Raw genomic sequence first — 22,099 nt, forward strand, 5'->3', positions numbered from 1 at the left:
CACACAAAGTTACCATTTTAACACTGCAACTAGAATCAGAGCTGCATTCAGAAATGTAGTCAAATTGTTTATGTCAAACAGTGAATCTTAACGATGGGAATGACAAGAATTCATAAAATAAACACAAAACACTCTCACACGTGAAATCCCAACTTAAATCCATTATATTTAAATAAATGATGTCATCAGTCTACTATGCTCCATTAATGAATATAAAAGGGAATCCTAGCTGTGTTTTCCAATGATGAGATTAAATTTCTCATGCATATCATGATTGACAAGGAAGAAAGAAACAAGACTTATTTCCTTGATACAACACTCATTTGCTTTCTTGGAATCTCTTGGCAGGAAGTGATAAATACTGTAGCCCCTCTACAATTTATAGATTACTTTAAACCAAATAAACCAGTTCAGGAAGTCATACAGCATGTTTCACCGTGAGTCCATTTTTCCATTTTCCAAAATGTAGTTTGGAATCTATAAAGCAAATCACAGCTCGGAGGAAGGCTTTAGGTACATTCTTCTACAAGTTATTTTAGACATTGCATTTATCAATGTGTAACAAAAATAGATAAAAGGACAAAAACCCAACCCATCAAATATGAAATAATACATCTGGTTAAATAATTTGACTCAATACACTAACCACGAACATATCAACCTAAAATTGCCCATTACTTATAGGATAAAGACATGGTTGTTCCCAACTCTAGTTGCCGAGTCCGACATAAATAAATCAGTTAAACCTGTACAACACTGACTGTGGCATGGATCTTTGCCCATGCCTGAATTAACTTTAACTGTGCATGTGAAGCACTAGTGCTAAATGGAAGCGGTTCAACACCTGAGTGTGTGGTACTTAGCCTAAAGCAGCATCATCATCTGGAGAGTCCTTTATCGATCAGGTCTGTCTTCTGCTGCTCGTGGATTGAACTCTTCATTTGTAAAGTGGATGAATTGATACTGGTATCGTTTAATCATTTAATTAACGGTTTCAGTTACAGTGCAACCTTTGCGCCTACCGTTCAACACTCAAGTGGTTTAGCGGTTAGTGGTTCATCTTCTTTTTTTTTTTTCAAAAGCTTTACTATATGTTTAATATAAATTAATACATACTTCATATGTAGGTACTATATCCTGCATCCTCCCTAATATAATTGTTTGCTCAAGGCATGGTGCTGCTACATTCAAACAGCAGGTGTGTATTTGTTGTTGAAATAGCTGGTGTATCATTTACCTTATGCACTCAGAGGATGAGATAAGATGACCTTGGAGTGCCTGCTAAAGCATACATCCTAGCAGGGAAAGCTTGACTGCTTCTATCAGGGAAAAGGATACTGTACGGTGAGATTATGTTTCACTCAGATGGGTCACTTTACCCTCCCGATCAAATTAGAGACGGGTAATGAACTATAAATATGTAGAAATGGACTACAAATGATCCAAATTTGAAATAATGTTGATTAGGGGTGCCGGGCTTGATGTTGTCATTTGAGTAGCTGCACTCTGCCTGTCTAGATATTTGAAACCGGATCCACAATCCTGCCTCAATTGATTCAGAGGCCTATTATATGCAGTAATTGCACACGGCTGCCTTTAACAAGTCTTGGTCATCGCATCTGTGAATTGCATTACTACATTTATTGAAGGACCTGGAAGATTGCCTGAAAACCATTTCATGGTCCTTGTACTCAGTTTTGAAGTGTGGCAGCAACAGGATGAAATATCAGAAGGGAAAATTCACTGATGCACTCACAAGTAATTTTTTATGAGCTCTTGCGGATAATTTGTGTCTGTAATGGCAGCGTCATGGTATGGTGCCATGAGATTGAAACAAGTTTTCGGATGAATTAGTAAAAAAAAAGAAAAGAAAAGAAAAGTCAGTACAAATGTATGTATTATTTCAAATATATGCACCGTAGGAGATAACAGAGCATGTCTGGGCTGCACATGCTGAGACGTTTTGTCCATAGGCCACAGGCTGCAAAAGTTGGTTAGCCTTACAGCAGGAAGATCGCTGTTTGCTAGTGCAATCATTGGTCTTTCTGAATGTAGTGGTATGTTTCCTGAGTGTGCATGAGTTTTCTGTGAATACTGGGTTAATGCTAATCAGACTTAAAACCACAATAGAGATTGATTTCCAGGGTCATCAAAAAAGCTTTGAGCAGTAGAAGTTGAATGAATGAGAAAAAAAGTTCATCTTATTGTTGGTGTGTACGTGTTGTATTGTCTGTAGTAGTTATGGTTGTGCAGAGGGTGCCCCTACTGTCAGTAAGAGAACACAATGACGGTACTATAATTATTCGCTGTTAGCAAACAGAAACTAAACCGTGTTATTTTGGGACAAACATTACACCAAAGCACATACGGTAAAAATGTGTGACAATTTGTGTAACACCTTAGCCTAGGTGGTTCAGTAGACGTTTCCTACAGTAGTAGTAGTAGTAGTACTGCTGTGCTGTCAAATCACTAAACCCAGTGGTGGTGTGTGGTTTCTATGCCATTCTTTGCTCACCGCTCACCATGTGCCGTACAGTACACGCCTCCACATCCAGCATCGAGCAGTTTTAGCACTCGACTTTGCAGAGGTTTTCAGACCAATTCAAATGGATAGTGATGCAAAGAAAGTGGATGGTGCATGTTTTAATCTGTGATCAGAAACGGCTAAGCTGCTCCCGCTGCAGAATTAGACTGGCTTTATGTGAAATGACACCAGACAGCGCACTACAATGTAGCCACTCTGTGGGTTCAAGAAAAATCTGGCACCACTTTCCTATGGGGATGGTCTTTTCTTTAAAAACTGCTGACATATTCTGTACTAGCATAAAATGAGACACAAGCCCAGACCCCACATTACCGCTGCCCTCTGGTGCCGATTGTTAATCTAGGCCATTTTACAGTTGGCAGAATCTTTTAACTGGACTTGTATTAAAAAAAAAGTTTCTATTCCTTTAATTATTACTGCCGGAGAATAGTAGATATTGTATTAAAACCCTGCACCTTTTGATTGATTAAAAGTTTTCTGCTGTTTATTTCCTCCTAAAACACAGCTGACCTCAACTGAAGTCTTTGACATTTATCTCAGATCTCTAAACTAGGCCATTGTGGAGCCACCAATAGTATCCAGTGGCCTATATACTGCTGCCTTCATTTACCCTACACAATGTAACACAAAAATACTTAAATCAGCAAACAGCATCCACAATTATAATATTTAATTCTCCAAAGAATTTACACATGGACTTGTGTTGACACATTAGCCTGGAGTATTATTACTGTCAATACTGCTGTAAGAACCAGAGGCTAGTCAAGACAGTGTAAGACGATAATGATATACATGTGCTTTCATGCCAGCGCGTGATATAATACAAATGAGAGGTGCAGCAGAGATCTCAAGGCTGGTGTGAACGTTGACCCCACTCCTCCCCAGGGATGCTGAATAAGATGAATGACGACAGAGATGATGAACGATCCCTTATTGTTCCCATGTGCTACAAAAACCTTAAATGTTTTATTTCCTATCACTCGTTTGCGCGGAGCATTTGTATACCTACTTGCATGTAGTGTTGTGGATTATATTGCACAAAATTGTGAGGTGATGTGAAGATGAAAAATCGTTAAATCGTATCCTTCTGAAGGTGTCTCTGATGTATTCTGCACTCGGTGAACCAGAGGCCAGAGGTGATGAATATGACCTCAGCTCATTCCGAGAGAAGAACTGATTTTCTCGCTGTGGAACAAGCCTGGAAAAGCAAGGCAGTTGTGTGCAGCATGAGGAATACGGAGAAGAAGAAAAACGGAGAAATGAAAACTCTATTAGCCTCCTCTGCCATAGAAATTCATCAAGGCTTGTCAGGACAGCTGCCCTGACTAGGCAATGAAATCGCTTTAAGTGTCTGTGTACTAAAGCAAGGAAGAAGAACATTAATACTTTCTAATCAAGGCTCATGCCGGCACATTTCCTATGTTGACTGTGACCCATTATCCCATCCATTTCCAGAGACGTTGAGACGGAGGGAGGCGGGTCTTATTAGCCCTGTTATTGAGTGTACTTTTCTCTTGGTATTAACGGCACCTCACCTGTCTGGGTGTTGCTGCTGGTGGTATTCAAGGGAATTGGTTTTACTTGAGCTGTAACAAAAGTAGATTTTTTAATAGTAAAAAAAGTAACACCAAGACAAAAAAGTATAGTGTCAGAGATAAAGTTGAAATTGTCTCTACAGCGTTTTCTAAATTCAGTAACGTTTCATACCAATAATAACACTTTCGTCAAACAACTTGTCAGCAGTACTGACTGTCAGTACTGTCAGTGTTAGTATAAGACCTGTGCTTTGAAGATGCTGTGTGTACCCAGTGGTTTGGCCCTGTGTTGGCTGAATTAATGGGATCCTGCCTCCTTGGATGGTCATTGTGAGGATGTGATTATGTTGATTCTCCAGAGTCAAGTTCAGTGTCAGTTACAGATGACAACAAAGACCCAAGTAGGTGAGATGGCACGTAGGCAAATGAAGTGTGACCAGAAGCTTTAATTTAAAGGCCGTAGGATTAGGCTGTTTGATGAGCAGGCTTAAGGGTGCAAGCAAAGGAAACAGAAAAGGAAGCCACTTCTGGCCAAGCAGTAAAAAATCTTTGAAAATGTTTTTCAAACGCACCTCTCTCTTTGCACTTCAGCCCAGCGATTTCCAACTTCTAAATCCCATGATTACTGTTTGATATTTTTGCCTTTGAGTTTTTCATCAGCTTTTTCCCATTTCTTACCAAAGGGAACTGCAGTGAGTTTAGTAAATATTACATCTTAGTGCACTTGGCAGCAGGGTGTTACCACTCAACTAAAACATTCCATTATTAATGGAAAGTTATACAGCTATTCTCACTCACAGATATATACATAAACCTTCCTGTAGGGGTGCTATTAATTCCTTCCCTGTCATTCCCCAGGCTAATGCATGGATTCAACATTTTTTATTATTATTATTTGCATCTAAACGTGTAACTTGATTATAAACCATGTTAAATTATAGCAATCGATTTAGTTTTGGTAGAGTTGACCGGGCCACTACAGCACAGAGCTCCCCAGTTCTGTAAAGAAAACATTTTCTTTTTTACCATTGTCAGCAATTTAGTGTCTTTTTAGCTGCATCACTGCCACTGGGTCTATTTTCTCTGCAGATGAACGCAACACTGTATACTTTTTGTGACCCATTAAAGTGATTGAGGGGAATCATTTCAAATTATATTCCAGTAACATGACTTTTGTTTCCTTTCTTCCTTTTCAGACATTTCATACACCAAGCCTAGGTGATGAGGAGTTTGAGATTCCACCCATTACACCTCCACCAGAAACAGAGTCTGGTCTTGGTTTGTCTGAAGTGGACTCTCCATTCCCACCAATGCCAGAGCCCCCAGGTCCACACAGGGGTCCATTAATCCCACAGTTCCCTCCCCAGAGCCTGGATCTGCCTTCCATTACCATCTCACGCAACATGATGGACCAGGAAGGGATGACTGTCAACAACGGGCAGCCTGTGGTGAGCAATCCAATGCATTTATGCCAGTAGTAAATCAAGATGTCTGTGCACATCCTGCAACTACATAAATATGTTATCTTCATTTGTCAGCACACAAAAACTGCACACCAGCACTTTCCAGCATGTGCTACTTGCATCTGCTTATTTCCAGATGTGGTAAGAAAACAGACATATAGTGATTTATAAACACCTACTACTGCACATCCCTGAAACCCCAAAGCATGCAGTCGTTAAATTAGCCCTTTTACTCAGCCACGATGTCACCTTCAGAGTTTTCTGTTCACCTCCTGTTGTCAGTGCATCTGGAACAGCATCTGGCCTTGTTTACAACACAGAAGGTATATGATCACGTTGAGTAAATGTCATGATATTATGTTACTTACTGTGAGTATATTTATAAGAAAAAAGAGAGTGTGTAGAGTGTTGGATGATCCTCCTTCTGTAAGGTGAGCAGATGTGACTAGATCACAGGTGTTTGAGCACCGAGTCCGTGCAGCCCCAGAAGGACAGAGAAAATGGGACCCAAAAGTGCCACAGTTCCACTAGCTCATATTTAATTCATGCCCCTTGCTGAAGCCACTTTTTGTGCGATAAATGCTGATGCATGCTTCTGTCCAATCTCTCATGTGGTCTTAGGAAAAGACACCTGCTTTGTGTGGTGTTTAAGGGCCAGCTTTGTTTCTCTGTTTAGGAGAATTACTTTTCTAGTGAGGTTTCGTCTAACATATTTGCCGACTAATCCTCCTTTCCACTGCCACACTTGGTCACACACAGAACAGTAGACAAAGTAATATGTCTCTTTAGGTTGATAACCGCTGTATGCCATAGATTGCGAGATTGCTGTCTGGGAATGGAAAGGCATTTTGAAATGCCACAATCACGGAGGCATTGAGGAGTAAAAAATGGAAATGCCACTGGCTGACTAGTTGTCTTAGAAACCTATTACAAAATTGAGGGATTCGTTTAGAAGCAGGGAGAAGGAAAGGACAAAGGAGTGAGCTGAGAGATGAGAGGAGTGATGGTGAATTAGCTTTGTGAACCACAAAGCACAGCAGAGGTGTCATGATCATTACAACTGTTTGAATAAATGAACATTTTGTTAAAACCCTGCTCCTCCTCCTCCTCCTCCTCCTCCTCTTCCTTCCTCTTTAACACATTTGCTGAAACCCACTGATATTAGAGATATTTATTTACATTCCATATGGGAGAGGGCTATAAAATTTTACAGCTCTTTTTCCTGCTTCCATGCTCCTGGCATGTGAAATAATTGCAGCTTTTAAAATATCTCTGCCGTATACAGTAAGTGAGCCCCAGAAGGCTTTTGCCTAAAGAATTTTCATTTCATGGTCAGTTAAGCTTTCTACATCTGGAAGAAACAGAACCTTGACACAATTACATTCCCCAACTTTTCTCACGACTTGGTGGAGGATTAGATTTGATTCTCAAACATTATTCCTCTTTAACTCCATTTGCATGGCTCATGTCTCCGACTGTGCACAGACTCTATTAAAAACTGAGGAGAGAATATGGCTTTCTTCCCCCTGCCTCGTGGCGTTGTCGCCGGCGCACCACTCAGCCGTTATCAGTCATCACACATTGTAGTGTGGTATGGCTCGTGGTGGCCCTTCATCTTCCCTGTAAATGGGATTGATCCCCAAAAGTCTTGTGATGACGCCTGTAGAAATTCCATTCATGTACAGGGTTTATCTCCATCATGAAAAGGGAACGCAACTTTTAAAACCAGATAAGTAACAGTGCTTTTCAGCCTTCTGTACACAGAGACAATGATTTACGAAGGCCCTAAGAGTGGTGTTTTGTCATTTTGTCAGTGTGCTGATAAAGGGATGACAACCTTATATACATGATTACATTCTGTATTATTTGTTATGGCTGCAGGGGCAAACAAATAAACCGTGCACTACTACAATTACATTTTTCATCAAGCTCCCCTGCTCATATTTCCCGAACACTTGTCCAGGATTTTCTTTTCTCTGCACAATCTCACCATTACAGAATGTTTAGAGTGTGTGGAAGTCTGTCTCTTATCAGGACTTAATGAGAAATCCGCACAGTGAATATACCTGGGCTGTTTTCAGAAAGCTTTGTCCATGCTGCTCCATTACCAAGTGTTCTGCTAATTCCTGTCCCTGTAATGTCCAGCATATGTCTCTGTTAAATTGGCCACAGATGCCGAACCTCTACAAAGAGACAAAGTACATTTTTTTCTCATCTGCAATGTGCCGGGCTCAGCCCTGGATCTGAAGTCATTATTTATTTAATCTGCTCTCCTAACAAGCTTCTGACTCTCATTTTTGTTCCCCAGCATGTGTCCTCCTGACCTGTGATTGAGTCTCAATAGTGCCAAATAGTAGTGGAGTTAGAGCTGCCAGTATTGCTTTATTCACAATTTCTTCTTGATTTTTCTGCCTCCTGCACAGCGAGGGTCTCTGGGTTCCATTTCAAAAAACACCTGGTGCCTTGGCCACATTTGAGGTTTTTCTCGACACATGTAAGGATGTACTGAAATGAGTTCTGTGTCTTCCGTGATTGGATTTGAAACCGACAGTAGTCAACCACTTGTACTGTGTGTTAAAATCAATATTTTAGAGATTCCTGCCCTGCTGTCCTATTATATTTACCACCATTTGGTGACACGTTATATATTTTTCATTGCAAGGTAGCAGCTTCACGTCATTAGTTTTACAGCAGCAGAGATATGCTAATCTGCGACACCAAACCATATTCTGGGCTACATACATCAGATGAAAAGCCATTTACAGTGTGCATTGCACCTGATTTCATATGCTTTGACATTGCGGAGATTACCAGTGAGTATAATGCCCTCAGTTTTGACTGCTCGTCGACCACTATATCCTGAATCAAACGAAAAATACGAGCAGTGTTGCAGAAAGCCTGTTTTTCTACACATTCCTCTTATCTCCCTTCCAAGCCAAGAACCACTGACATGAGTTGTACATCAATTTAAGAGAGTGGATTTTTTTTCACTCTGCTTCACTCTTTCTTCTTCTCTCCCTCAACTGACAACCATTGTGACATATTGGGTCAGTCAGAAATGAAAGATATTCATGCAGGCATGCAATGCTTGTAATGAAGACTCGGCTTGACCTTCTGCGTGATTGATTCTGTAATTTACTTTTCTCCGCCAGCTCCAAAAATGAAATGATGTCATGTTGGACAGGTTTTAAATACCCATAATGCACTGCCAGAAATTATTATAAGATGGTAAGGGTCAGCGGCTGTAGCAGAACAAGGTGGGGGAGGGGTGGAGGCTCCGTATTCTGAGGGTGGGGGAGAGCACGGGGGGCAGGGAGAGAAATTTGTTTTTAAGTGGGGGTTAGAGGTTGGTGAGATGGATGGACTGAGTTTGCACACCACAGAGAGAGAGAGAGAGCAAGAAAGAAGTGTGTTTGACTTCGACAGGGCAGGGGAAAGAAAAACAATTTATCTTCATGCTATTATAGCCTTTACCGTCATTCACAGTTCCATTTTTCTCATTTGGCTTAAGCACAGACTTCAGCCGGTTGCAGAAAATAGAGGAGGAAAAAAAATAAAATCATGTTCCCGTTTAGAAGGCGAGTAAAGGAATATGTGCAGAGTGCTGATAAACTATCTTTAATAGGACTGACCTTTCATGCTGGCAAAAGTTACTGGGGGATTCATCCTTATAATTACCATATAGATGATTTTACCCCTCTCCTGCCATGGAACATTTCTAAGAGCTCCAGCATTGATTGAATGGAAATTAAACTTGTTAACATTCTTTTCAGCTTGTTACAGCTTAGTATATAGAGGCACTGTTCATAAAATCAGTCAAATTCTGTTTCCCTAATATCTTTAGGAACAGACTGTTTAAACACTTTGAGATTTTTATCACTTGGTGAATGTTTAATGCTGCCACCGTGTTTATTGACTTGCCTTTAGAGTGGAAGATGTTCACACAGTTTTTTTTCTTTAATGCTTGATGTGACCACATGCAGTGTGATGGTTGTGATAACAGTAAGTAAAGCAGCGACGTACAAAACTGTTTTTTTTTATCTCTTTTTTGCCATGTATTGTTCACAGAACTCAGTTGATGCCTGTTTTTTTAGCCTGGACTTTAAAAGTAACAAACTGTGGGGATTTTTTCTAAAGAAATAACCCCCCCAAAAAACCAACCCTTGTTCATCTTAAAGTGGGTTTATTTTGTTGGGCTTTCATGTACAAACACAAAGACACAACACACCTAGTTATACACACACATGGTCCTGACTGAGGAGGGCACATCTGGCCATTGTGTGCTCAAGATAAGGACTTGCTTGCAGATTTACGATCACTATCAAAATATCTGGTTAGATGTCTGCTGTGACTGTTGACAATGTTGCAATCAAAATGCAAATGTGAAACCAGAGGGACGTAAAGACACGTCTTTGCTACAAGAATCATATTCATAATCAACTCAGCTGTTATTTAACACGGTTCTCCCACTTTCCTTGGGTTTTGAAAGCTATAATTTCATTGTCATTGTGATCATACGTGTGTTGCATGGATGTGACCATTCTGTGACATCATCTGAACATTATCGGCTCTGTCATTCCATTTGCTGTAATAATGTGATATGTGGGTGCATATCTTTCCACATCCAAAGGGCTTTTATTACAAATTACCATATTCCAAACAAATGGCATCATGGGCCATTTCTCTAAGTCGGAACAGCATCACAGGGATTGGACAGATGCATTATTATACAGATGGCTACAGCTAATGAGCCCAGTGTGTGCACATCTTTGATGTTGGTAGCGAGCAGAGGGCAAACTGCGAGCCGACGCATTCTCGGTAATGAAGATGACGATGGCAATTGGAACATGGCAGGTTGTAGATATGTGTCATTTGGTCACGGGCTTATTTACTGCAGTTTTTATTGGTGAGGCAAACAGGAAGCTTCCACATTTGAAGAGAAATACGTCTCCCGATTTCTCCTCTAATGCTGTCTCACCTTCGGCAGAACCTCTCTCACTCGTGTAAATATAAATCTGCTCTCACTTCATAGATTGTGTTTATGATAAACAGCAGACGTGGCATATGAAAAAGAAATGGGTTGTAGATCCAATATGTTGCTGTTGGAAAGGCTGTTCCAATATTGTTTTTGAAAACAGGCATCCGTAAGGTTCTTTCAATAAAGCCAGGTGTGTGGGTTTATGATGTGTTGATGTTGGGAGAGATTGAGTTTTGCTGCTGAATACCAGATGGATGTATCCAGGGAGAACAAATCACCTTTTTTGTTGTGTTCACCTCCTCTCCGCTGTTCCATGTCAGCTCTGCTGGCTCCCTGATCAGTCTTCCCTCTGGGGAGCTGGCAGCCCTGGTAATTTCATCCCACCACAATCAATGCACAAATGCTGCCTATACTTTCTCTAAGACTCTGTCAGGAGCTGAACATTTCACTGAAAAATAAAAGTGCAACTGTCAAACAATTTAAAGATTAACCACACATTGATCATGATTATTCATGATTAATCATATTTTGTGGCACTTTGGCCCAGAGTTAATGTCTCTGTCATTGGTGTGGAACCCCAGAGTTCACCTCCTGGGCAAGTTCGAATCCCGGTTAGGGTGGTTGGTACCTTCCAGTGGACTCACCACCCGCAGGAAGGTTTGGGGGTTTGGTACGGTGCAGTGTGATTTGGGTGGCAACTGCTGCCCCCGCGACCTGGTAACGGATAAGCGGCTGAAAATGGATGGATGGATAATCTTTTTTTTTTTCTGTTTTTCTGTAACTAATAACTGCAGGTAGAGGGTGGTATTTCACACCTGTTTTCACAATTAAATGAACATGATTACTGTCTTAACTTTAACAGCTCTAAGAAAATGCTTACATATTCACACTGGATCTGAGAACAGTGAGAAGAAACTGATCTAAAGCTCTGGAGCATCACACCTCCTGTGATCTTCTTCTTGATTTCTGGGATTGATGATATGGAAGTATTTTATCTTCTTGTATGTGGTTGCACATGATTTATGAAAGGTGCCAGTTTCACAGAACTATAACTCCAGAGAATGCCCTGGGGTCACCTCAGTCTAAACTAAACTGACATGTAGATGCCTACATACGAACTGCAAATAATTATTTTTAATGTATTTCTTATCATGGAATTTCAAGTAATGTGCCACAGTGCGAAGACATTAGTCCTCTTCCTCTCTAGGGATCGGCCAGTCAAAAGTTGTCACAGATTTCCATACAATGGAGTTTCGAAATGAATCAACGGAGCTGTGCAGCCATCTATTACCACCTTATAAAGCTGGCTCCTCGGGTGTCAAGATAATTTATCATGGCCAGTAATGGATACATTTAAGACCCAGAACATGGTGACATGTGATCTGCCACATAACAATCCAAAGAATCCAGTGACCCGATTTCATCTCTGTTAAAGGATACAGCTTCATAATGTACGTGGTGTGTAGAGGGATTTGTTGCACGTATTGTTGTGGTACAGGCACCGAGGTATGGTGCAGGCAGTCATTATGTACTATGTCTGAGACACTGCAGTTTTTCTGAGTGCCACACGGCTGCTTGTTTCTGTTCAGTCTTTGTTTTGGCCTGAGTTTGTGCGCAATATGTTGGGTTTCTGTGTGTGAAGAGTTACAAACAAAACTATTGAATAAACGAATATCATGCAGATATGGTAGATAAATAGGCTTAATATGATCTTTGATTTTTTTTTAAGTAAAGTTAGTTACCTTTTGTGGACGAGTATAAAAACCGAAGAACAGTCAGTGAATTTTTACAATAATCTTTCTTTTTCTACCATTTTTTTTTCTGTGGTACAGAATATGGGTCCGGGCCACCTGCGTCAATACCCACCAAATCCAGCAATGGTGATGAAGTCCATCATCAACATGAGCAACTCTAATGGAATGATGGCAAGGAGTCAGCTTGCAACCATCAACCAATCACAGCTCAACACGCAGAACCTAAGCATGGCAGGACCTAACATCACCCATACCTCCCCGTCTCCACCTGCCAGCAAGTCTGCTACGCCCTCACCCTCCAGCTCCATCAATGAAGACGAGCAGGATGACAGCAACAGGGTCAGCAGTTAGTTTCAATAGATAATGTCAAAGAATCAGGATATAGAAAAGCATTGGTTAACCTGGCACATTCTTTTACTGCAGGTTATCGGTGAGAAACGACCAGCTCCCATCGATCCTGCAAAGAAACCCAAGACTCCAAAGAAGAAGAAGAAGAAGGATCCAAATGAGCCTCAGAAGCCGGTGTCTGCGTATGCTCTGTTCTTCAGAGACACCCAGGCTGCCATTAAGGGTCAGAATCCCAATGCTACTTTTGGGGAGGTGTCCAAGATTGTGGCCTCCATGTGGGATGGTCTGGGAGAGGAGCAGAAGCAGGTACGAAGAAATACTTCTATTATTTAAACTGTGTCTTTAAAAAGAAATGTGATAACTCTTTTAAATGATTTTTGTTGGGTTGGAGTTAAATAAACTTTAGATTCAGCATTAGTACGCCTGCCTAAAACTCTTGCTAGGTACAACATGTTTATCTGTCTTGTTTGTCTTTGGTTGAAGGAGTGTTATTTTTACATTACCTCTTTTATTTACACACACTTTTGTCTCCCAGGTTTACAAAAGCAAAACAGAAGCTGCCAAGAAAGAGTATCTGAAAGCCTTGGCTGCGTACCGTGCTAGTCTGGTTTCCAAAGTAAGAACCTTCCCAATCTTTTTACTGGAAATGTGTGAATTTGACAAAACAGCAAATTCAATTTTCATATTTGTCATGAAAATATGCAGTGTGATATTGTGGAAAGGTCTCGGCTCCTGGAGGCGTGGATCGTCTATGAACCTTTGCACTTTAAAGCTGTGAATTTGTGGATCATTGCTAATGCTCCTGATTTCTGTCTTCAGGCTGCAGCAGAGTCAGCTGAAGCCCAAACCATCCGCACAGTGCAGCAGACTCTAGCCTCCACCAGCTTGTCCCCAGGCCTGGTGCTGCCTTCACCTCTGAACCAGCACCCCTCGATGTCGTCAGCATCCCAGGCCTTACAAAGAGCCATCGCGCCGAAGCCTCTGCAGATGAGACTAGGAGGAAGTCAGATTGTGACTTCGGTCACAGTTTCCCACCAAAACATGTCATCTGGAATGCCACCGCAGCTGCTGGGCCAGATGGGTGCAGGAGGAGGAGCCATGGTGGCAGGTGCCCAGTCAACGGCAGTGTCTCAGATGAGCCCGCCCATGCAACCGGTGCAGCAGCCGCAACATGCAATGCAGCAGCTTCAACAGCAGCAGCAGATGCAGCAGCACCTCCAGCACCATCAGATGCAGCAACAGCAGATGCATCACCAGCAGATCCAGCAACAGATGCAGCATCAGCAATTTCAGCACCACCTCCAGCAGCAGCTGCAGCAGCACCACATGCAGCAGCAGCAGCAGCAGCAACAACAGCAGCAACAACAACAGCAGCAGCAGCAGCAACAAATGCAGCTGCAGCACATGCAGATGTTGCATCAGCAGCAGATTCAACATCTCCAGCAGCAGCAGCAGCAGCATCAGTCCCAGTGTTCCCCTCCGCAGCATTCTCCTGGCACACCACATTCAGTGGCAGGCTCCGCGTCACTGGGCAGCCCACAACCAGCCCCCCAGCAGCAGCCGCCACATCCCTCCCAAATCCAGGCCCATGCTCAGGTCCTGTCCCAGGTCAGCATCTACTGAGCCAAATCTCAAAGAACATAAATAAATGAAAGCATCATTCCACGTTGCTTTTCTAAGTTGCACTTAAGAAGTGTGTAAGATTTAGAATGTTATACAAAGAAGTTGTCCATTGTTATAGACGGATATGCACAAGAGTGTATAGGAAGTTAACTTGTTAGCTGGGATTTTGTCTATAAAATAGGCTGAGCTAAGACAGTTGGGGCGTCGCCCAGTGATTGTTTATTTGTTTGTTTGTGAGGTCTCTCAGTTGTCTCGTTAGAATGACTGGACACAAAACGTTGGAAGGCGCGAGTCTTTTGCTGTTTTATTTAACACTAAAGCTTTATTTATGAGGCCGGAGTTATCAGCAGACCGCAGCAAAAGGACTTTCACCGAAGGAATTTTTATCAGCGGACTGACTGACTCACAGGACCCTTGCTGAAAACTTGCAACCACACAACACTGGTCAGTATGTAAAAACACTTTGTTTACTGCAGGCTTTTATCTTTCACTACTTGTTCTCACAGATGTAATTGTTCAAAGTTTAGCATGAAAGAAACCATCAAACAGAATTGTCACATCAGAGGCGCGGTGTGATATTTAAATACGCTTAAACCACATCACACACACTGTCACGGAGAACAAAGAGAACTGAAAATGAAAGGTCTTGGGATGAAGATCTGTGGATGAGTGAGTGACTAGACTCAGACACACACCCACCATGAATCATCTATGTAATCACATCATCAAACTGTAGCTGTAATCTGCTGTACATGTTTTGTAGATTCAACCCTCCAGGTGATTTGCTGAAAATCTTGTAACTGGCATCCCCGTTACCCCGTAAAAATCTCTTCTTTAATCTATTTGTTTTTACTTCAGATGTCTAACAATTAAATTATGTTTTTATTTTGTGTAACAAAAAGGGATATTTTATGGTAAATATTCAATTTTCTGGGTCAAAGTAGATGGTTTGGGATTAATGTATTTTTATTCTGCACCATCATTGTTTAGTAAAAAAACAAAAAAATAAAAACTAGCAGAGCCAGATTGATGCACTGCCAAAGCTAACTCAAAAAGACATTGGAGGTATTTTTGCCAGCTGTGTAAAAGCCCCTGAAAAAAGCAAATGTTGTACATTTTTCATATCACCTGTTGTAAAGTTTTAATATGTGAGGCTTTAATTAAAACGTTGTAAAACGACCTGTGGATTGCTATATCACATAGTGCATTTCTGCTCTTTTATACTTTTTTATGAGTTACAATAGCGGTGATTTTCATTTTGTTTGTATTTTGCTGACACACCAACTGCTTCTGAAACTGTTCACAGATAAATGCTATCCATATGGAGCGCAAGAGAAAATGTGCCAGAAAACGTAATTTAATGTTGGAGTTTTTCGCTGGTCCATGAAGTGGAATCCTGAGACGTTCCATCTCAAATATGATAGCAGCCATAATTTTGTATGAAGTATTATATATTGATTTGTGTCACTGTTCAGAATTAAACTATCAATCACAAATATATATTTGAAGGAATCACTTTATTTCAAAGCTCAGATTAGCAACAGGATGTGAGAGATGTTTCTTTATGCCAAGGTTCAGTACGGAGGATTTTCACTGTGGAACACTGGTGTCTACGTGTTTTTGACTACTACACAAATGAAAATACTCCACTCTGCAAAATGAGTAAATATATGTAAAATGTCCAATGTTATGTAGGTGGGTATTCTGTGTAGTCTGGGTTTCAATAAATCTGCAATAAATTAGAAAGCAGTGTTATTTACTTTAGGTGGCACAGCTCTGTAGGTAATAGATGTGCGTTGTGTAGTAGGGTTGTGCCAATACATCGATTATTAGATTAATCTCGCTGCGACACGTGACGATTCGACTACGATTTTCACAATAACAAAAGGACCGGAAGACAGCCGCTGCTCGTGGAACGAAAGTAAAAGTCGCGCGTGCCGCCGGGACACCTGAAGGAAAGGACCAAAAGAAGATGTCGGCAGCCAACTCTGCTACAGTTCGTTAAGGACTCAATATTAACGTTTGGAAGCATGTTGGTTTTTATCAATATGAAAATGCAAAAGGTATTTACAAAACCAACTCCATATGTAAGGCGTGTAAACTTGAATTAAGTATAGTGGTAATGATACCACACAATCATGCGACCACTCGTTTCCACCCCGGGTTAGGGGATGAGAACAATCCGCCGGTTGTTGCTGCTAACCACCGAACAATAGAAGAAGGATTGTCAATACAACTTTCGAAGCGAAAGTACTTTGCCCGGAAAGCAGTTCCCTAACTCTACAACGTCACCAAAACCAAAGTACTGGAATCACTGAAAAAGAGTGTTGGATAGCTCCAACGTGCGAGTGTTACGGTAAGTCAGACAAACATCATGCCCTGGCATGATTTAATTCACTGTATTCTTTTATCCATTTACTATGTATTCAAAGACCCAAATGTCAAGTGTTATGAGAGCTGGTGGTGTAAGGATTTTGGTTAAAATAAGTCTTTTTAAAGGCACATTATGTTATCTGTTTTACAGAACATGTGAAATTCACCATTTTTTTTTTCTGCACTGTTGAATAACATAGAATTATTATTATTATTTCTATTTGAAAGTAAATGTTTTGCAATGAAGGAAAGTAACTGGTTAACTGTTGTGTATAAGAGCAGCTTTTTGTTGTTTAGGCTACTGCTACAGGTACACTTTTTTCCTGTTGGTTCCATGGTTTCTGTTGGATCATTTGGTGATTTGACATGAATAAAAGATAATGGAGACACATTTGTTTGGTCATATTACTTGTGAAAAGTATGAAGTAGCCACAAAGTGAGGGAAAAAAGAAACCCTGAATTGGCAAAAAAAAGATGCATCGATAATTGTTGATGTTGTGATAATGGTTGTATAATCGAATCGTAGCACCCTGAATCGTAATCAAACCCAATCATGAGGTCCCTTAGAAAAAACACAGTGAAGCAGAAAGAATACTTACAGCCTGTTTTATTTTTGGCACTGTCGTCAAACAAACAATGATACACACATTAGACAGTAGGTCAAGAAAGTATGGATAATATATTCAAACATATGAAAATATAAAGATTTGTTAAATATTCTACATAGTTAAGAGGGCTAGCTGAACAGCAAGTGAGCGGAACTTTTACTCCAATAAAAGTTCCACTCACATTAGTGTACTCAGCTTTAAGGTTCGTCTTCAGGTTTCATTAATTTGCTTTATTCTAACAGAACAAATCTTACAGTAAGTCTTGTTCATGTCTTCATTCTTAAAGTTAAATATCTCCAAACTGCTGACATTGTTGACCTGCTTAAATAATTGTCCCAGGAGGAATCAGACACTGAAGCAGAAGAGGAAAACAAAAAACACTGGCAGACACAGCTGGGTGTGGTGAAAAGCTGTTGTGGAATATCTGGTCCAAGGATTGACACATTTGAGTAAGGAGAATGAGTGTTTGCACCGACAACTATGTCTTGGATAAAATCAGAACTGTGTCTTTGATTTAAAAAATGTACATTTGGGGATGTGTTACTGACAATTCCATTGGTGAGCTGATCCTTCTCCTCCCTCCATCGATTACTTTTTCCTAATTTGGCTTCTAGTATCTGGGAACTTTGAAGTTGAGCTACGTCAATCTACTTGTTTCGTTTTCCACCGCTTAACATTTACATCAATATTTTTAACACTTTGCATGGAAAAATAGAAATATATAGGCAGGGGCAGCACTGCTGCAGATGCCACATGCCATCATATACTTAAATCAGTCAAATAAAAGTCAAAGACCTTTGCAAAATTCTACATTTCACATAAATATTTCTTCAACTCAATTCATAGTACTTTTACAAAAATTACAATTGTATATTCTCTAGAGAGTGACTCAACAAAATAAAATAAAAACGTGTCAGTGACACACAAGCTTTAATGTGGTCATTATTACAGTGTGTGCTTTGTCAGTGATGTGAGTGGAAATTCATGAAAACAGTGTTGGTGCCGGACAAGGTCAGGATGTAACTGGTACTTGTCTCAATAACAGTCCCCTCCTCACACACCAGTGCATTGGATTCTGCTGCTTTCTTACTCCTTTCAATATCGCTTCATTTCCAAGACATCCCCAGGGGTTTGCTGAGCTCCCTTGAATAATATGGTGAGTGGGGGAGGGAAGGCAGGCAAACAATAATTATCATATCCTCACAATGGGCTGTGAATCCACTGGCCCAAAGCTGGCCTTCTTTTTTTCCACAGGCAGCTGAGGCATTTCTTTTTCTTTTTCTTTTTTTTCTTTAACACAAACTCATGTTAGTTACAAATTAGGAGTGAGATTCTCCCGCTGTCTTTCTATGATACCAGTGTGATAGGTTTTTTTACATTTTGGTTTGTATTCATTTGGCTTGTTTAATAGAGGCAGATGTAATTTTGGTCCAAAGCCTGCCTCTGATTGGCTGTTTAGCTCAGTATGAAACCATGCCTATTTCTATGCCTTGATTAATTGCAGCATCTGTCCTGTCAGAAGCCAGAGTGAAGAGATCTGCATGAAAACTGCAAATAAGTGCTGGCAACAGTCTTAAAGTGCTTATGATGAAATAAAAATTAAAAACAGCAAGAGCAGCACGTGACCTGAATCTCAATACAAGGGGAGAAAAGGAGGATGTGGAAGTGGGTGTCCATGGATACCAAACGCAAGCTTTAAAAACACACAGTAATGAGGCTCTGGGAAATGGCTGTTATTATTCTGAACAGATTCACAGCAGAGCCTATTAATAATGCATGGAGCTCCTTGTTATTCCATAACCCCTCACTGCTGCGGTCACTGTGTACAAATATCTCACAGTCAGGGTTGGAGTTATGGGACTTTGCAATAAAGAGGTTACAGATATTTTCAAAACAGTGTTACACACACACATAATTTACAAAGATAATACACTGCAGCTTGTGTAAACGAGGTGGTGTTCTAATTGGCTGAGGTGAATAAATACATTTCTGCACTTCATGTTGTAGACTCAGACTGTCTGGAGGAGAAATACGTATATATATTTTTCTTTCAAATAATGCAACCTGATCACAGGAGCTTGAAGCAATCAATAGCAGCTCCTCTCTCCCTCTGTTCTCATCATTAACCATGGCTGATAAAGTGCATGAAGGCTGCTTTGACATTAATGTGTCATTTGAGTAATGCAATCACGAGGTGACCCAAATGTCCTCCTCCTCTCCGCTGAGGTCAGTGGCTCGGCAGTGTGCCAAAGATGACCAAGGAGTCAGATGTGGAAGCTGGAGGATTCCGCATTTTAATGATTTATTTGGCTCTTTTGTTGTTTTCCTGTCCACTGCACAAATACAATGCGAGCAAAACAAAAGCCCTGCTGACACTGACCATCTGACCGTCAGACCCACGCCGCAGCCAGTCGCACAGTCTGGACTGAGGTCACACATGCAGGATCTGCCTCTTTACTCTTTCACTAAACTTTGTTTCCCGAGGTTAACAAGAGACAACAGACCCTTGTTGGGTGGAGATCAATGACAGCTGCACCTACAAGTCCAACGCCAGGTCTTGTTCAGAGGGAGGAGTCAAGAGGGACTCAAGTCCTGGTCTGACCAAGTATCTGGAATCTTGACCTTAAGATGATGAGTTTTTTTGGGAGAGAACTACTGACCTCTCAGATGAAAAGTGGACTTTGTCTGAAGGCTGTGGGTTGGATGGATTGTTGACATCTTTGACCAATGGTATGGTTTGTTTAGAGGACGTTTGGCTTTTGGCCTGTGGATGTGATGGAAAGCTGCAGATGATGCCCTTGAGCAGTGTTGCCAGGACTAGTACAAATATTATTGTTCTGACAAAAGCCTTATGAAGTATTCCTTCCAGACTGGTTGAATATCTGTGGTGTCCAAATAAATTGGTTGTTAAAATATACCCCCCAAAAATATATATAATCAGCTGTTCTTTTAAAAAAATATTTTTAAATTTATAAAAAGTTATAACTAAATCAATAACCACACAAACCTTTAAATTGTTTTAGTAGAAAAAGACCTCATTCACTATAATGTCAACTGGTGACATTGAATTGATGTGTTTGATGAGCTGAATTTACAGTATATATTTAAGCATATATAGCCAGAATCTATCCTTTTGTTCAAAACACAATAAACAATACATATTTACAGTTGTTTTTTTAGAAGGCAGTTTTCACAAAGGAGAACATCACCACAGCTCAAAACACATGACATGGATTTGTTTTGATGTGATGGCTGAATCCAAACAAAGGCAAAAAGAAAAGACATGAGAAGAAATGTCTTGTTGTTTGGAGTGTGGTTCATCACGAGGTGTTGTCAGGTGTGACTGTTCCAGGCCCTGCATGTAGGCACTGCTAACAGAACAAACAACAGCCCTCTGTAATGTTCTACTGAGACCCAACTGCCTTCGCCATACACATTAGACTTCTAACACAGACACAGAGAAAATGTTTGTTTGGTAAACTGAAGCATGGGTTTGGGCACCCAGTGTGCATTGCAAAAAATATACTGTATGGAATCTAGAAATTAGGTAAAATATATTTTTGATAACTGATAACTATCTGGGCCACATGGTGGAAGAGAGGTTAAGGCCCTAGCCTTACATTAATGACATTACTTGTTTGATCCTCAAGGGTTTCTAATAGTTTCTGAAAATTTTCCCATTTTTTAATAATTGACCATTAAAAAAACCTGTTTGATGGTCATATCAGTGAGATTCACGGCCCTGAGTAAACCATTGTACTTATACCGTCATTAAAATGAACATCTGAAATGCTTTTTACAATTGATTGCCATTGTGACAATGGCAGCAGGGAACATGGGGTGCTGGTTCACTTCTGATTATTTGTGTTTGATCAGTTGTTGTTGTTGTTCATTGCCAGTTGTTAAGAGACTGAATGCATCTGGAGCTTTTAATCTGTGATGTGTTATAGATTTGATGTAAAAGAAATAAATGCATTGCAATCTGTCGGTGATTTAAAAAAGCTTTTTTTATTCTGACAAATCATCGTGCCCCTGAGGTTGACAGATGTCCTTGCACAGGATGGATAAGAAAGCACTTGTTTTTTATTTAGAGACTTGGTTTGCTTGAGGAATGTAAAATGCAGCTTTCTCTCTACCTGCTGCAAATTTTCAATTTATTTTCATCAGTGTTTTTATTGGCTTTGCGTTCGTCTGAGGTTGCTAACTCTGAAATGCCTTTTAGTGCAACTTACTTAGCCTGTTAATATAGGCTATTACTGAGGCAACATGTTTCTATGGCAACAAAACTGATAAAGTGCACCAGGAGACCAGAGTGATAGATTAGACGTACATGCTGTGTCACATCCAATTAAGTCAAACTGACTGTACACCACATTATGCTGCGGCTTGAAGGGAAATCAATAAATATGGACAGTAACCTAACAAGGTTCCCCCCTTAGTTTCTTTCTGCCGTCCCCTCTGATGCCAGCGGAGCCAAGACAGATCATGCCACTAGGATGTCCCTGCTGCTACAAGAGGCAGGTGCTGTGTAGACACCATTCAAAACTTGGCCTATTCAGTCCAACTCCTCTAACGCTCCATTCATGCATAGCAAAACACCATCTGCTCCTGTTTTGCCTGGAGCAATCACAGCTGACCAAAAAAAAGAAAAAAGAAGAAGAAATCCATGATAACAGCTGTTGCCAAACAAAAGGCAAACAAAGGAGGAGTAGGAAAAGGTTAGGGACAAGTTCAGCACCAGGAATGACTCATTTGAGAGGATGAAGGAAAACATTTACTCTCACCTTTCAGCACTGAGAGAGGGAGAGAGAGAGAGAGAGGGGGAGAAAGGGTTAAAGTTGAATGGTGAAAATGTTCTGCACAGCTGGAAAA

At 40.6% G+C, this 22,099-nt stretch overlaps 1 protein-coding gene across 2 annotated transcripts in view; it reads left to right on the top strand.

The window, feature by feature from the left end:
- The window catches only part of tox3 (TOX high mobility group box family member 3), a 280,269-nt gene that overhangs the window by 22,317 nt on the left and 235,853 nt on the right, over positions 1-22,099 (top strand). For both annotated transcript variants that reach the window (XM_025055555.1, XM_008310453.3), the window contains exons 3-7: positions 5,277-5,528; positions 12,354-12,614; positions 12,699-12,929; positions 13,159-13,239; positions 13,443-16,602. In XM_025055555.1, coding sequence (XP_024911323.1) covers positions 5,277-5,528; positions 12,354-12,614; positions 12,699-12,929; positions 13,159-13,239; positions 13,443-14,246 — 1,629 coding nt within the window. In that variant the 3' untranslated portion in view covers positions 14,247-16,602. The remainder of the gene's footprint in view (positions 1-5,276; positions 5,529-12,353; positions 12,615-12,698; positions 12,930-13,158; positions 13,240-13,442; positions 16,603-22,099) is intronic.

Source organism: Cynoglossus semilaevis, chromosome 5 (genome assembly GCF_000523025.1).
Source record: "Cynoglossus semilaevis isolate Cse_v1.0 chromosome 5, Cse_v1.0, whole genome shotgun sequence".
NCBI classification, from domain to species: domain Eukaryota; kingdom Metazoa; phylum Chordata; class Actinopteri; order Pleuronectiformes; family Cynoglossidae; genus Cynoglossus; species Cynoglossus semilaevis.